Genomic DNA, 16,177 nt, shown 5'->3' on the forward strand with positions numbered 1-16,177 from the left:
TTTTTTTAAGTTTAAAAAAAAAAGAAGTAAAACACACACGAAAACTCTAATATCTAACTCACATGTTGATTATTATATTTAACCTGAGCACGCATTTAAGCTTTAAAGGTGAGAAGATTACTGGGCAATAATTAACCACTATCATATTATCAAACTCTAATTTAACGTCTCTGAAAATATTATTTACTGAAATTCAGTACAGCAAAATGACATCGTGGCTAAGACTTGCTGACCCCTTTTCCAACATGGACTTTGTTTGATCAACATGGACTCCTAGTGGGAACTTTCTGGAACAGCGTAGAAGCAGGTCAGTTCGTTTCTCACTCAACAGCTATTTTCTTTAAGGCACATTCTTGTTTTGATGTCAAATTACAGACCAAACAAGGTACATATTCATTAAAGTTAGTCTTTATTACATAAAATGGCCAACACATATCAAGCATTTGATCTTAAATATAAATTATTGTTCTGACAATTTTATCAACCATGACTCTACACAAGCATCATAAAATGTACATTCATAAAACAGCTCAATATATGCTGCTTCATTTTAAAATGTACAATTTTGCTTATATTTATTCATATTTATACTTACTGGAGATGATCTTGCATCCTCCCAGGTCATAGCTGAAGTTCAAGACAGTATTTCTAATGTTTAAAAATAGTTCAATGGTCATATTTCTATGCAGAATTGATGGCAGAACTGTTTTATTGAATCAGATCATAAGTTAAATACACATTTCCAGTTATAACTGTTAGTAGACAAAGTACTGATTTTGCTAATGAAAGCCTATTGTAGTATCTGCATCATATGGAAAAATAATAATAATTTAAAAAAAAGCCTAACTATTTTTGTTACCAATAAATCCATGTTGTTTATGGTATATATACAGTATCATTTCACAGTGTATTCAGTCAAAAGTACATGGTAAAATGAAGGAAGGGCACATTTAATACAAGGACTTCTCTATTAATGGAAGTTTGATTCTTGGAGAGATGGTTATATGTCATGCACATTTCCATGCTACATAGCAGAGAGTAGAACACACGACGAATACTCTTGGCAATTCATCCCCAGCCATTTAAGTGCATTTCTCTTAAAAGTGCTCATTTCAAGTGTCAAAAATAATACACTTGCTTGTCCGTCTGTCACTTCACGTCGGCGTCGTTAGTAGAAAGTCCTCTAATTCAAATTCCTGGACGAGGTTAAGGAACACGCAGAGGGAAGACTAAAGAAGCTAAAGGAAGAAAAGACAAAACATGAGCAATATATTCGACACACAGCGAGTTATTTGTTAGTTGTTAGTGAAGCCAAAAATGCAATTTAGCTAATTGTTTTTCAAGGCGCACCTGTTAATACACTAAAATGCTAGGGTCACATTTGGTATTAAAAAGAGTAACTGCAGCAAGAAGCTTTTGTTATGAGGTACACTTAGTGGAGATTGCATTGGGGCCGCTTACACATTCTAATGAGATCCAACACATAAATTCTGCTTCTTTTTTTTTTTTTTTTTTTTTTTTAAAGATTAAATTTCATTATCCGAATTAGAAAAGTATTACAGGGGAAGTCAACCCCATTAGTTTGACAATAATATGTTATATGCAGCCCCACTAGTCTAAATATGCTATTGTGGTTAATATTGTGTTAGTGAAATATGAGTCAAGCAGCAACATCCAGCCATTTTTATCCATCTCAGGAGGCGGCCATTTTGCCACTTGCTGTCGACTGAAGATCACAATGTTGCTCACGTCTTAGTAACAATCAATCGCAGCGTAGCTTCAGAAAACAGGTGAACTCTGATTGGTTGTTGCCTGAGGCCTGAATATATATAATATTGAATATTGATCAACTGTGATGTCATCTTCAGTCGACAGCAAGTAGCAAAATGGCTCCCCCATGTGATGGATAAAAACGGCTGGATTTTGCTTCATAACTCTTATTCCAAAAATGTAATATTAATCAGAATGTCATGTTTAGACTAGTGAGGTCACATACAACATATTATTGTCAAGAAATGTTTAAGGTTGACTTCCACTTTAACAATGTGCTTATTATTGTAATTTGCAGCAGCTTATAACGGAACTTCACTACACATATAGCTAATATTTTGTAAAACGTTTTATTTTATTATGAAATGAATCGTTCTGGCAGTATATTTGCACCTAACATGCTAGGTTTTTGTAGCATAAAAAGTGAGACTTCATTTTTTTTCAATTGAGTTGTACAGGTCATCACATTTATGGTGGAAAAAGATTGTGAAAACCTATATTGGTCGACTTTATCATTAAATGGATACTAATATATAATATTATACTAATATAATATTTTACCTATAATAAATGTGATATTTTCATTATTTTTCACGTACAATTAGTACCTATAAAAACACATTTTGCAACTTGCTGTCGACTGAAAATGACATCACAAGGGCTCAGGTAACCAATCACAGCTCAGCTTGTGAATGTCACATGACCAAACCTAGATAACAGGTGAGCTGTGATTGGTTACCTGAGCCCTTGTGATGTCATTTTCAGTCGACAGCAAGTTGCAAAATGTATTTTGAAAGGTACTAATTGTACGTGAAAAATAATGAAAGTATCAAATTAATTATAGACAAAATATGAACTTTTTATTGCTATAAAGGGCTAAATAAGTGAAGTATCTCTTTAAAGCCTGGCAACTGAACCTTATACACACTGTTTTGAATCTCATTCAATTGTGCAAGTGTACCTTATGATGTGACCAGGGGTGTTTTAGCTTTCTGTACATAAAATATTCCAAATCAGATTCTGAACTCTATTGTACAACCATCAATCAAGAGATGATAACTTAATATCATAAAATGAATACACGAAAAATACACAGAACACTTCATTGTGAACAGCCGACTGAGCATGTTAGCACACATTCATGGCAAGAACATAAAATAACAGCCACTACAAGCATTGAGAACACTCCATTGATTTGTTTTGATGTGTCTCGCAGAGTCAGCGTCAATACAGTGAGCAAAGCTAGCGTTATCATCCGTTAAGTAAACAGTGGATTACATCAGGCGCATTCATATTCAGGCTGACCGACGTTGATGGCGGACACATTCATGGCTTCCCTGGATGATTTTTCTGTCAATCAACTGAAACGGGGACAACAACAAAATATAGCGGGAGGTAAACAAACAAACAATGTAATCTGTCTTCCAGGGCTTACGCAGTGTAAACTCTTGGTCTTTACAGCTCACTGTTTTAATCCTGACCATCAGGTGTGTATATTTCCTGCACATAATTCCTCCTGACATATGGTGCGTCCTCCTGTGCAAAATAATTTGGAACTGTTGAGGTCATCCGTGTCAACAGTGAGACCAGTCGCATGTAAACACAATTGCCCCTGCCCGGTACCGTCTGGCAGGTCAGCCCGCAGAGACTGAAGCATCAGGCTGTGTCTTAAACTGTGACACATTCTACTGTGTCTGGGCACATAGTGTCACTCTCAATCTGTCCCTGGATCAGTATCTGAGCAATACATGGCTCCTGGGAGGATGTCACTACCTCATTAATCACGTCCCGTCCACATTGGCTACCGCGGAGAATACCGGACACGCTTGCATGAGAGCCTTTTAACGTATCCTTATTTTTCTTACCCATGGTGTGCTGTGGAACCTCTAAGGCAAGGCTATTTTAGTTAACTAAAACTACCAAAAAAAAATTAAATAAAATTAATTAAAAAAAAAAATAATAATTCGTCAGCGAAATAAAATAAAAACGAAAATGCATTTTAACTCATTCACTGCCATTGACGTAAAAAGAAATCAAATGATGCATTTTTTTCTGCTGGTCTGGCAATGAATGTGTTAAAAAAACAAAAACTTAACTAAAACTACATTTTATGTTTACAAAACTAACTATAATTATAGCAAAAATGGGTAATTTAATGGATGAGCCTTTGGGGATGATTTTTAAATGTGATTTTAAGTAGATTTATTTTAACTCATTCACTCCAAGCCATTTTCAGTGAAGCAACTGTTTTACTGGATTTGGACTGATTTTGCAAGGCCCACAGAATATTATTCTGTTGCTATAAAAACATGGAACCTACCAAAAGAAATATTGGCATTCTCTTCTTTCACCAGGAACAAATATATATTTGTATCCATTTCCATTTTGTAGCAATTAGCATTAGAATACAGTTAAGTTTCATCGATATTCATTCACATTCACAAAAAGAGCTTATTGCAACATGATCTTGGCTGATCTCTTATACTCTGCTGCCATCTGCTGGTCGTTTTTTTTTTTTGTAATAACTACCATTGCTTTAAGCCACCTCTTCATATCAGAAGCTGCATCAAAGCCTTCTGTATGCTCTTGCATAAAAAAACAACAAAACATATAAATAAGTTATTGGGAATAAAGGACAAATTATTTAAAAAAGAAAATGTATTTCCACGGTTTTGGGTTTGAATGAGATAATATCAACCGGAATAAGGACATTTGAAAGTGTGTCACACAGAAGTGACGTCATTTAGCAGCAGCCAATAGAAAAGCACCTTCGGATGACATCGCTCCCATGGTGTTTTTTTTAATATTGCGCACAAGTAATACACATTTAAAAAAAAAAAAACTACTACTGAAACTAACTCAAACTAAGCATTTATTAAATAACTAAAACTAATAAAAACTAAGTATATATATATATATATATATATATATATATATATATATATATATATACATATATATATATATATAAATATATATACTTTTCTAATGTGTTTTGAGGACTATAAAATCTGTTTAGCAAAAACTGTAGCTAATATTTTTCAGACCAATTACATGAAATTGGATAATTTTCTAATTAATAATAATTTTAATTTATAATAATTTTCCAAATTACTGTAGATGATTTGGGAGCTGTTCAACGTTTCCAGATAAGTGTTTTGTTTTTTATTAATTATTATTGTTTTTTTTAATAAAGCAAATCTAATAATTAATACCCCAAAAAAATGAACGAAAGATGGACTTACTTTTTCTTGTCCTTGTCCTTCTTGAGAGGTTGAGAAGCACCTTGGAGAGCCTGGCCCATCAGTGTCTCTGCAGCAACCCTCCTCCTGTTGAAAGCGTTCATCTCCTCCTCCAGCTCCCGTCGTTTCTCCTCCAAGTTCTTCTTTTCTTCCTGGTGCAGCCGTTTGAGCTGCTCGAACCTCTCGTGGAGCTGGAGAACAAATCAACGTTGGAAAAACTGAGCAAACGTTCCCTGATGTGTTCTCAGTTGTGTAAGCGTCACCTCTTTTTCCTTTTCTTTCAGCTCTGCTTCGGTCTCCTTAACTTTGTTGACAAACATCTGCCTCATGACTTCCTCCTGGTGTTGCAGTTCTCGAATGAACTCCTTCCTCTTGGCTTCATATGTCTCCTGCAGGCTGCAGATTATGTTAGTTGCGTTTTTGTATTCCTTTTATGTGATACTCATTGTCAAAGAGTGTCACAAAAATTAATTTACACACTAGAGTGATGGAGTTAAGAGTGAATAGCACTATGAAGTAGGGCCGGGCGATTATGGGGAAAGAAAAATTATGATTATTTTTTATGAATATTGAAATCACATTTAATTCATAAGTGTCAAAACTTTGTGTTTATTCAACTAACAAAACCTCACTTAAAATATAATTTGAAACAACAACCAGAATATAAATTAGTAACAAAGTAAAATAATCATATATTTAAAAAAAATAATAATAGAAATAAAAAACAATAAAGAAAAATAAATACTGGCTGTTCTTGCTGTGTGCGCCTTGGCCTCTTAGGGGCAGTGTGGCACCGTGTGCATGGAGCAAACAGATCAAAATAAGAGGAGTAGAAGAAAAAAAGTTGTGATTTATCTTTATTAGCTAATTTTTCACAAATTAGGAAGAATGTATGCCTTTAAGTATTGTTATATTACCTTTCTGTACGTAATACTACAGGCTTTGTGTTTGTATATTCATTATTTGACGGAATATCACTCCTGAAACTCAATGCTAATTTTTTATTAGCATGTGAATGGGGTTTTACATTGACTGCTAGCATTAGCACTGGTGTTATTTCTACAACAAAGCATGTCTTGTATTTAAATGTAAAACGTGCATAATTCTTTTTGTTCTGTGTTTAGTTTTATAGTAAACTAAACCTCGGGTGTCATTAAATAGCTTAAAGAGTAGAATAATTTTCGCCACACACTTTCTGCGCAAGTAATATGATGCATTCATGGTGCTTTCACAACATAGGAACTTGAAAACACACCGCGTCGTTTGGCACATTAATAGGTTTTCTTCGATTATGATGTTTTTATGATCATACGAGGACAAATTCGAAATCATAAATTTCAATTCCCAGTCCTACTACAAAATAAACAAGTCATTGGAAATACAATGTCTTCTGCTGAGATAACAAATGTTAGTACTAGTACCGCTACTTACAACAACCCAGACCGAGATGAACAGCAAACAATAGTTTCCTTGTGCCAAGATTATTTAAGCCTTATCTCACCTGAACGACTGGCTGTTGGGGTCTGCGTCCTTGAAGCCCATCTCCTCCAACTTGCAGCGGCGGTAGAGCTCATAGTGACGAGTGTGCGTTTGCTCACGAAGATCCTCCATGTTCACACGCAGAAGCATCTCCCTCAGTTTCACAAAATCACAATGGTTCTCATTCTCCACTAGCGGACAAAAGGTAAGAAATTCAGAATCTTGAATGGCTTTTTAACACGTGGAGACTTTAGATGAGGGAGTTGGACTCACCCTGTACTGATCCCCAAGGGTACAGTCTTGCTTTGACCATTTTATTGCCTACTTTGACGTCTTCCACACTGCCAACGACAGCAAACGGCAGGTGAGTCTGTAGTAGAAGATGAAAAGCACCACTGTCACATTCAAAGTCATTGTGCTCTATTGACGAATATTTAGCATCATTTGATGGCAGGAAATGGTGCAAAATATGTAAATCCATGGTCAAGAAACCTCTATACTATCTCATGGACCCCCAAAGGGGTGGCAACTCCTCTTACAAAGGAACCAGCGCCATCTAGTGGCTCTTCCTAGCACATAACGGGAGCCCAAAACTAAAACAAACAATTGGTGATGACTTCATTTGACGTTTGGAATTGTTAAAGTGGAAGTCAAACTTTACAAATTTGTGGACCATAATATGTTATATGCGACCTCACTAGTCTAAACATGACATTCTGATTAATATTACATTTGCGGAATATGAGTTATGCAGCAAAATCTAGCCATTTTATCCATCTCGGGGGGCTGCCATTTTGCTGTCGGCTGAAGATGACAGCAAGTGACAAAATGGGCGCCGTCTGACACTGATAAAAATGTATTTTTGATTTTTTTTTAATGCAAATTATTTTGATGTAAATATTGACTTTAATGGGGAAATTCGACGTAAGTCGAAATTCGGGTTACATCGCTAGCGTACGAACGGAACGCCGACGTAACTCGAGGACTCCCTGCATTTGGACTAGTGGGGCTGCATAGAATATATTGTCAGTAATTTTTTGGGGGGTGGTGAGTGACTGAGTGTGTGCCTGTGAGAGCCCCCACATTCATGGAGGAGTTGATCTCGGCCACAGCCTCATCCTCAGTGGGAAACTGGTAAATCTGCACTCCGTTGCTGACCAGTTCGCTCATAATCTTGATCTTTAACTTGTCCAGTTCACTCCTGGACACCGTGTCTGCCTTTGCGATGACAGGGATGACGTTCACCTGCAAAGCGAAAACAGCAAATGTGACCAATTGTACTAAGCGGGAATAAAAACACACAGTTCTGTGGTCACTGGTCACCTTGCTGTCGAGCTTCTTCATGGTGACGAGATCCAGAGACTTGAGGGAGTGGCCGTTGGGAGCGATGAAATAGAGGCAGATGTGGATTCTCGTGTCATGGAAATTGCACAGGGAGCGTTTTATTTTTAGCTCCTCTTCGAGGTACGTTTCAAACTGAGTGTCAATATACTCGACGATGGGTTTATAGCTGCAAAGGGAAAAACACATTCTTGTTTATGTTCATTATATAAGAAAGGTTCTAGCAGTCACTCACATTTTTTTCTTCCAGTTATATGACAAAAAAAACTAGTTACAAGTTCTTCACATGACTGTACATTTTCTATACTGTTTCACCATCACCTTTCTTCTTTGTTGATCTGGTCCCCGAAGCCGACAGTGTGCACGATGGTCAGCTTGAGGTTGACGTTGCTCTCCTGCAGGTCGTACGTGTGCGGTCGCAGAAGCACGTCTTTCTCATAGTGGCTGGCCTCTTCATTTTCAAACCTTGTATTGAAAAGGGTGTTCATTAAGGTGGATTTGCCGATGCCTGTCTCCCCTATAGGAGGAGCACACAAAGAAATGGCAGGTGGTGAACAGGTGTGAAGGACGAAAAGAGGAGTAATACAAAATAAATGTGTGGTAATACTGTAATAATGTTGCGCTTTGACTTGCCTATGCAGAGGATGTTGAAGCTGAAGCCTTGTGCGACTGATTTGCTGACCAACTGATCTGGAAGACTGTCGAAGCCCACGTGGCCCCCGAGCTCCAAGGTACGTTTGTCTTCATTCTGAAGTGATGGAACGCATTATAGTAAAACGCACTCCGTCACGGGATTTGTTTTTTATATACAGAATTGTTCATCTATTTTGTTCTGCCGCCTGTTTATTTTGACTGTATTCAACGGTCAACCACTAGATGGCAGCACATAATTTTGTTTGACATAAAATTTTACCGAAGAATGAAAGCAGGAAGCATTTCAAGAGGTCAGTTTTGGCTGATTATTGAATCATTTGAATGTGAATGAATCCTTTTATTAATAAATTATAAAAATATTCGATAGTGACAGCAATATTAATAATATAAATAGGATAACATCAATAGCCTAGCTAATGAATTCCTGTTTTTCCTCAAACTAAAAACCTCACAATGTCCTTTCACAATATATGTCAATAAGATGTACAGTATAAAATGAACCAATAGGCATTGTTTTTCGTAGGTGTAAAAAGCAGGATTTAATCTATCAATTATTTAATTAATTAATTGACCTATTGGATTTATTTTAATTGTGCATTAAACTGTATTACAAAAGCAGTTTTTCCCTGATTAGTGTTTACTAACCAGTGATTGGTGTTTATTTTGTACTTCATATTCATATAGTGATTAAAAAAAAAGGTGGATTGCTGTTGTACTATGTTACGGGTTCGGTCATTGTTTTCCAAACTAAAATCAGATGTTTGCAAATGTCTTATTTTGATTGAACACAGAAGCTAACCAGTCTTCTTTCATCAAGGACTACAGAAATCAGTAGAACAATTACTGTTGATGTGCTGAAATTTTAAAAATGACTCCAAACGATTACTTGATTATTAAAATAGTTGCCCATTAATTTGATAATTGATTACTTGTTGATTAATCGATTAATTTTGACAGCTCTAGTTATTTTTATTATTATTATCGAATAATACATAAAGTAACATACAATAATGATATAGATTGTCTGTCACTGTCATTTGTGCAAAATTGCAACATCTATGTGGTTTTATTAGTAAGTGACATGCCCTAACCCTAACAAGTGTCCTAGTAAATTTACTGATCGTCTTGTTTGCTGTTTATTGATAGACTACCAGTTGAGCTGCAGTGTTGTGTATGTTGTGTATGCATAGTGAGATGTGCTGGTCCATGCTTGATGAGAAAACTGGCATTTGCAAGTGCTCAGCATGAGGACCGGGATGTGTTCAATACAACATTCATCTGTCTCGGCCTCTTCAACACACACATACAAAGAGCTCTTTATCTCGATGTTGTTTCACGGGATGGGAGGCTATCCAAGCTGCTAGCCTGGTGGTACCCATCAGCCACCCAGTCCTCGCAGTTCTGGATGCCATGTTTGTAAAGCATCCTCTTAAACCTCATATTTGTCAGAAAGTCTAGAGCATGGCTGAATTTTAAAGCAACTCATTTGATTTGGCTGCCACTTATCCTCTTAAAAGCATTTAGTCAATATCCAGCTTAAGGTCCGTGTACTAGTATGCTCTTTGTTTCAACTCAACTTTATTTATAGAGCACTTTAAAAACAACCACAGCTGAAACAAAGTGCTGTATATAAATGCAAATTGAGCTTAAAACAGGTCAAACTGAGGCAAAACTGTCAACTAGTTGACAAATGTGAGCTTGGTGACATGATAAAATTCTACTAATTCACAACTAGTGTTTCGCTAGTAGTGCAGAGAAATCAACTAGTGCACAGTTTTGCATCATTAGTGACATGTATGTCCTATACTAGCGTGCAGAATGTCATACAGTTGACAAAAACATTACATGACAGTCATAATATGTCCTAGTCATTCGACTAGTGCATTGACGTTTCTGCATACTGATAGGACAACTTTGGCATGGCATCAAAAAAGCCATTTTTGTGCTGCGAACAGGGTCCAGAATAGTCTGCATGTTACTAGTGCTGTACAATACTATATTAAAAGATCTAATTGTGTAATAGTAGGCGGAAAGTGGAATATGTGCTCCAACGGCTTCCCATACATATTTGTCATAAGTCGCAGAGCAATTGCCGAATGTTAAAGCAAGTCACTTGACTCTGCTGCCATTTATCCTCTTAACTGCGTCGCTGTGTGCTGTCCCGTGTTTCATTCAAACGAGTGGTTGACGCATGATTCGATTGTGCATGCTAGGTCGAAAGCAAAGCGGCGTGCACGGATTTATGAACACGCACAAAAAAAAGAGATGTCTCCTATTTTGAAACGACAACGCATCATTTCTCATAAAGTGCAGCCGCGGGAGAAAATCCGCATTTATCCCCGAGTCATTGTGCACACGCGCTCTCAAAACACCCCCATCATCCATTCGTGCATACACTCGAGTGCGTATGATAGATTGTCATACTCACGGCGAAAACGTCCACCTCGCTGGCCGCCATGGTCACAAGTGTCTCCCTCCTCATCACGGACGCACGCTACTTTTCAAATATGGCCACTTGGAGGCAACACCCCGCGAGTACCGGAGGACGACATGATGACAGCCCTCCTCCTACTTTGTGAACGAGACGAGCCCAGTGCAGCGTCACTAGTGCACACTGGAGGTTGTTGTGCTTGTCTGAGTAATCCCCATAAACGAACTGTTTTCCCAGTCTGGGCCTCTGGATGTAGCTGTTGCCATGGCAAACGAGCTATGTGGTCAAAACCGTTGCCCGCCATGATTGTAATGAGTGGATAAGGACAGGATTTTAAACGAAAGGTTAGCTACACACGTGATCAAAATTAAGTGGAAAATATTAAAGACCGAAGACCAAAGCTTATTCAAACTCAGATGTAGCATATTGTACGTAAATCTTATCTTCAATTCAAAACAAACTGATTAGTATGTTTCCTCAAGTTATTTCTTAAGTTCAAAATAAATTGGTAAACCTTTTTTCCCCCAGCAAACGGTTTTGAGACACTACATTTTTATTAGCACTATTTATTTATTTGTGTATTTGTTTGTTTATTATATATTTATTATTATTTATTACCAGATAATTCATCTCCAAACTATATATTTTTTTTTAAACTCTATTTTATCAAAACTAGCTGGGACATTTTTAATGTTCTTTCAAGGTATTTTGTGACTGGAGTTACCAAGTCTGTTTAATTGTAATATTTATGTTAAGCATATGAACAAAACAAAGTAGTCCATGAATGTAGATTGATCAACAATAAATCATATTGGGTGCTAGCATTTGTGTTTTGAGCCTATAATAAATACATTTCTTTTTGTAGTGCAGTTAGATACAAAAGTCCCTTTATTAATCTATTATTAGGGACGTAACGGTATACAAACATCACAATACGATATGAAGGTCACGATACAATAATAATCACGATATTGAGGGGAGATTGGTGATACAAAAAAGTCACAACATTGTAAAAAAAAAAAAAACACAACAACAACACAATATTGTGCTTTTGTACATTACAGCAATGCATATAAACAACCTACAATCTCCAATAACACTTAATATTGAGGCGCTTGCTAATGCAATCACACATTCCTTCACATATTGACTCAGTTCACAAGCATATTACGTTCTTCAGCTGACTATTAGCGTGGATTTTAAACAGAAGGGCCAAAACATGCTTTATGAAAATTCAATTGCACTAAGAAACTAGACACAAGAGCGTGCAAGAACTGCATAAATGAAAATCAACCTGACTTTTTTTTTTTTTAACAGATGCTGCTTTTAATATCATGACATGAAGACGACAATATATTGTGGCAGTTTTAATTTCGCAATATCACAATATTGTCATTATCATGACATCCATACTATCTATATAGTTTCCCCTATTATGCATTTTAATTTTAATCATATCTCCTTACAACCTATTTCATATTATATGAATGCAGCCATGGGAAATCCTGATTCCAATCACTTTTTTTTACATCAGCAGATTCTCAACCAATTTACTTGAGAATTTCTCTGTGTCATTATTTTTATGGCATTAACGCGAAACCTTTTTTATGTAAACTATAAAAACAGCACATTTCGTATTGTTATTCTCATGAAAAGGGATACTTCACTTATTTAGCCCATTATAGCAAGAAAAAGTTAATATTTTGCCTATAATAAATTTGATGTTTTCATTATTTTTTTGTGTACAATTAGTACCTTTAAAAACAAATTTTCCAACCTGCTGTCGACTGAAAATGAGACCACAAGGGGCCAGGTAACCAGTCACAGCTCACCTGTTTTCTAGGTTTGGTCATGTGACATTCACAAGCTGAGCTGTGATTGGTTATCTGAGCCCTTGTGATGTCATTTTCAGTCGACAGCAAGTTGCAAAATGTGTTTTTAAAGGTACTAATTGTACATGAAAAATAATGAAAATATCACTTGTATTATAGACAAAATATTCATGTTTGGCTGCCAAAAATGGCTAAAGTCAAGTATCCCTTTAAAAGACGATACACCATATCGGTCTCCTTGCATGTACTCAGTAATACAACTAATAAATACACTACAGTCAGCCTTTTCGATGACAATAATCCACAGTTTTAAAATCTTGTTTTGGTTCTCATGAGATCATGTTACAGTACGTAATTCCACTTTCATGACTATTTCTATATGTTTGGTGTGTTTTTTTTTTGTCAAGTAACTGATGATGCACACGAAATGGAATGAGAGAGAGAGAGAGAGAGAGAGAGAGAGAGAGAGAGAGAGAGAGAGAGAGCAGTGATGGGAGGGGGCGGGGCCGGAAGCTGCAGGTTGAAGCGCACGCTCAAAACGAGATAATCCCAGCCTACGCTGCGCCGATTTTGTATTTCTCCTCACACCCCAGTCGATTTCAACGCTATGGCTTTAACCCAGGAGTCGGTTTTGTCTTTTTTACTGGAGCGGGGCGGCAAAGTGCGGAACTCCGAACTGCTCGGCCACTTCGGCTCTCTCATCCACAGCGGCTCGCCCGCCGAAAAGCAACACAATAGGGAGCTGTTCAAGAAGTTGGTCAACAGCGTGGCTGTGGTTCGGCAGACGGACGGGGTGAAGTTCGTGGCGGTGAAGAAGCGGTACCAGGATTTTGTGAAAGACGCGCTGCACGAGACTTTTTTGTCCTGCTCCAACTCGACTTTGCAACTCGGTCGTTCAGAAGTGGAGAACGATAACAATGCGCGCTACTGGTCGCAAAGAAGTAAGTCAGACACGACTCTTAGTGTTGAACGTTTGTAGAGATCAATTAGATAGCAGATCATCAGGAGCTGTGTTTGCCGTAGTAGCAGTCACCTCTCCTGCTGCACCACAAGAGAAACCAAATTCTGCATCCCAACCTCATCTTCCAGTTTGTAATGATGACAGAGCCCCACAAAGTTGGCCAAGCAGTCATGCAGATGAAGCCGAGTGCTGTGGGTCGGTACCCCTGGACCCCCTGGCCCACGAGTGGCTGGTGAAGTGTGCCGCCGGGCTGTGGGGGCACGTCCACGCCATGCTGCTTCAGGACGTCCGCCTGGCCCAGAAGAAGGACTTCATGTCAGGCTTCACGGCGCTACACTGGGCCGCCAAGGACGGTAACGGCGAGATGGTCCGCAAGCTGATGGAGGTCACCCGGAGGAGAGGGGCACACGTTAACGTCAACAGCAAAGCCCACGGGGGCTACACGCCTCTCCACATCGCCACCATACACGGGCACGCGGAGGTCATGCTTCTGCTGGTGCGACGTTACGGAGCCAGTGTGGACGAGAGGGACAACGACGGCAAGAAGGCCCGCCACTACCTGGGGGCGGGGGTGTCTGAGGAGGTCATGGCCCTCGTGGGAGGTGGGCAGCTATCTAAAGACTGGTGTAAAATGGATGACGAGGATTATCAGGAGCAGCCCAAAGGTCTCAACACTATCAGTAAGCTGTTCCAGCCTCACAGGAAGCAGAAGCATGCAACACGATTCACTCACGACGAGTGAGACTCAACGATCGTTGCTTAGCTTGTGTATGTTATTTACCTTTTCCAGAGATTGGATTTGGCTTCTCTGTTTTTGTAGTCAGAGGATTTATTCGATCTCCTCGAAATACAGTTTAAAGTCCATATAACTTCACACTTACTATATAGACCAGGGGTGTCCAAACTTTTTCATTTGAGGGCCATATACAGAAAATCAGAAGGACGCAAGGGCCACATAATGTTATGAAGAGAAATTGTGTTTAGTCCTAAAAATTGTGCAAATAATTTATTTGTGCTTTTGCATATTTAGAAAAATGCTGCAGTGTATAAATCAATTTATTTGTAATATGGCAGTAGGGTTATTATTATAGTTTTGGAATTTTTCATTTTAGTTAGTTTTTATTAGGTTTCAAGGTGGTTCTGTTAGTTTTTATTAGTTTAGTTCTTTAAAAAAAATGCTTAGTTTTAGTTTAGTTTGTTAGTTTCAGTATTAGTATTAGTTTTTTGCGTGTATTACTTGTGCGCCATATTTAAAAAACACCATGGGTGCAACGTCTTAAGGTGTTTTTCTATTGGCTGCTGCTAGATGACGTCACTTCTGTGTGACATACTTTCAAGCGTCATTATTCTGGTTTATATAAAAATAAATATACTAAAAATCACATTTAAAATCATCCCCAAAGGCTCATGCATTAAATTAATTACCAAAGACTAAAACAAAGGACATGTTTGCTATAATTATAGTTAGTTTTAGTTAGTTTTGTAAACATAAAATGTAGTTTCAGTTAGTTTTCGTTTTTTTAAAAAGCATTTTCGTTTTTATTTTATTTCGGTAAAAATGTTGTTTTTTTATTTTAGTTTTAGTTTTTTCATTAGTTTTAGTTAACTAAAATAACCTTTTTTTTTTAATACACTCCCTTCTTAGTTTGACCATCTCCAAACATTTTTGTCTTGTTTATTTTATTTGAACTGAGTCAAATGCCATTTTTAGCATATGTCGAGGGCCACTGAAAAATGGTACGGCGGCCCGCAAATGGCCCCTGGGCCGTAGTTTTTACACCAATGATGAGCTATTGATTTCCAGCTGGTTAGAGAAGCTGAACGATTGTGCTTTCATCCATTTGGTTCATTTGGATGAAAGACGAAAAAGATACCTGGTGGTAAATTGTGGTTGTGCTTTTGTAGTCGCACTTTAGATCCCTTATCGGGGAGTAACCTAAATTACAAATGTGAAATGCAGCACTTGTTTGTTTGTTGTTATTGTTTATCTGTGCATAACTTCTATGTATTTACGAAATCTGTGTATATTCATAATTTTATCCTCGCCACTTTCCTACCTATGAGTATGAATGTTCTGTGATATTTTATAACGTTTTCATGGAACTAAATCCATTAAATTTGCATTTGCATTTTGAGGGGTTTTCTATGGAGTTTGTTACGCAGAGGCACATGGGCCTCATTCGCTCCGCATAGAAGTATGTTATTGATTAGAGAATAAACACACATGACTTTTTTTTTTTTTTTTTCATTGAAATTGGTCTGACTAATTGCTCAAGAGCAAATGAGATGTTCCAGTCTTGACATAGTTTTACTTGGAATTGAACCAATACAATATGGTTATGTGTAGTGTGCCAATCACCACCATCAAAAATGTCCTGGTAGTCTTTTTTTTTTTTTTTTTTTTTTTTTTTTTTTTGCAAAGTACTGTGTGCATGATGGGTTACTATAGCAGCACCACACATAATCT

General features: G+C 37.5%; 2 protein-coding genes across 3 annotated transcripts; one reads left to right on the plus strand and one right to left on the minus strand.

Moving 5' to 3' along the window:
* Positions 1 to 392: 392 nt before the first annotated feature.
* Positions 393 to 11,164, minus strand: LOC144025708 (septin-8-A-like). 2 transcript variants are annotated; one of them, XM_077531996.1, is made up of 10 exons: positions 10,915 to 11,162; positions 8,466 to 8,580; positions 8,154 to 8,349; positions 7,815 to 8,001; positions 7,575 to 7,736; positions 6,765 to 6,861; positions 6,514 to 6,682; positions 5,276 to 5,408; positions 5,016 to 5,203; positions 393 to 1,238 (listed from the first exon to the last, which is right to left on the minus strand). In XM_077531996.1, the coding sequence occupies exons 1-10, from the start codon at positions 10,966 to 10,968 to the stop codon at positions 1,184 to 1,186; spliced, it is 1,356 nt and encodes a 451-aa protein (XP_077388122.1). In that variant the 5' UTR covers positions 10,969 to 11,162; the 3' UTR covers positions 393 to 1,183. The 2 variants fall into 2 exon arrangements, with proteins under 2 accessions (XP_077388122.1, XP_077388123.1); XM_077531997.1 differs by lacking the exon at positions 393 to 1,238 and adding an exon at positions 2,561 to 3,131 and having other exon boundaries at positions 10,915 to 11,164.
* Positions 11,165 to 12,972: 1,808 nt separating this feature from the next.
* Positions 12,973 to 15,843, plus strand: sowahab (sosondowah ankyrin repeat domain family member Ab). The gene is given in 2 exon segments (XM_077532300.1): positions 12,973 to 13,725; positions 13,727 to 15,843. Coding segments are annotated over 2 exon segments (1,095 nt in total). The 5' UTR covers positions 12,973 to 13,356; the 3' UTR covers positions 14,453 to 15,843.
* Positions 15,844 to 16,177: the final 334 nt, after the last annotated feature.

The sequence above is a fragment of the Festucalex cinctus genome, chromosome 9 (assembly GCF_051991245.1).
Source record: "Festucalex cinctus isolate MCC-2025b chromosome 9, RoL_Fcin_1.0, whole genome shotgun sequence".
NCBI classification, from domain to species: Eukaryota; Metazoa; Chordata; class Actinopteri; order Syngnathiformes; family Syngnathidae; genus Festucalex; species Festucalex cinctus.

Bases quoted from the DNA above. Each gene is read 5' to 3' on its own strand.
- LOC144025708 (XM_077531996.1), bottom strand. From the start codon at position 10,968: ATGAGGAGGGAGACACTTGTGACCATGGCGGCCAGCGAGGTGGACGTT. The intron at 6,862-7,574 runs GTGGGGGCTCTC...CTTCTACTACAG, and splicing joins AGATCAACTCCTCCATGAAT to ACTCACCTGCCGTTTGCTGT. The intron at 1,239-5,015 runs GTAAGTCCATCT...TTCTTCCTTTAG, and splicing joins AAGGACAAGGACAAGAAAAA to CTTCTTTAGTCTTCCCTCTG.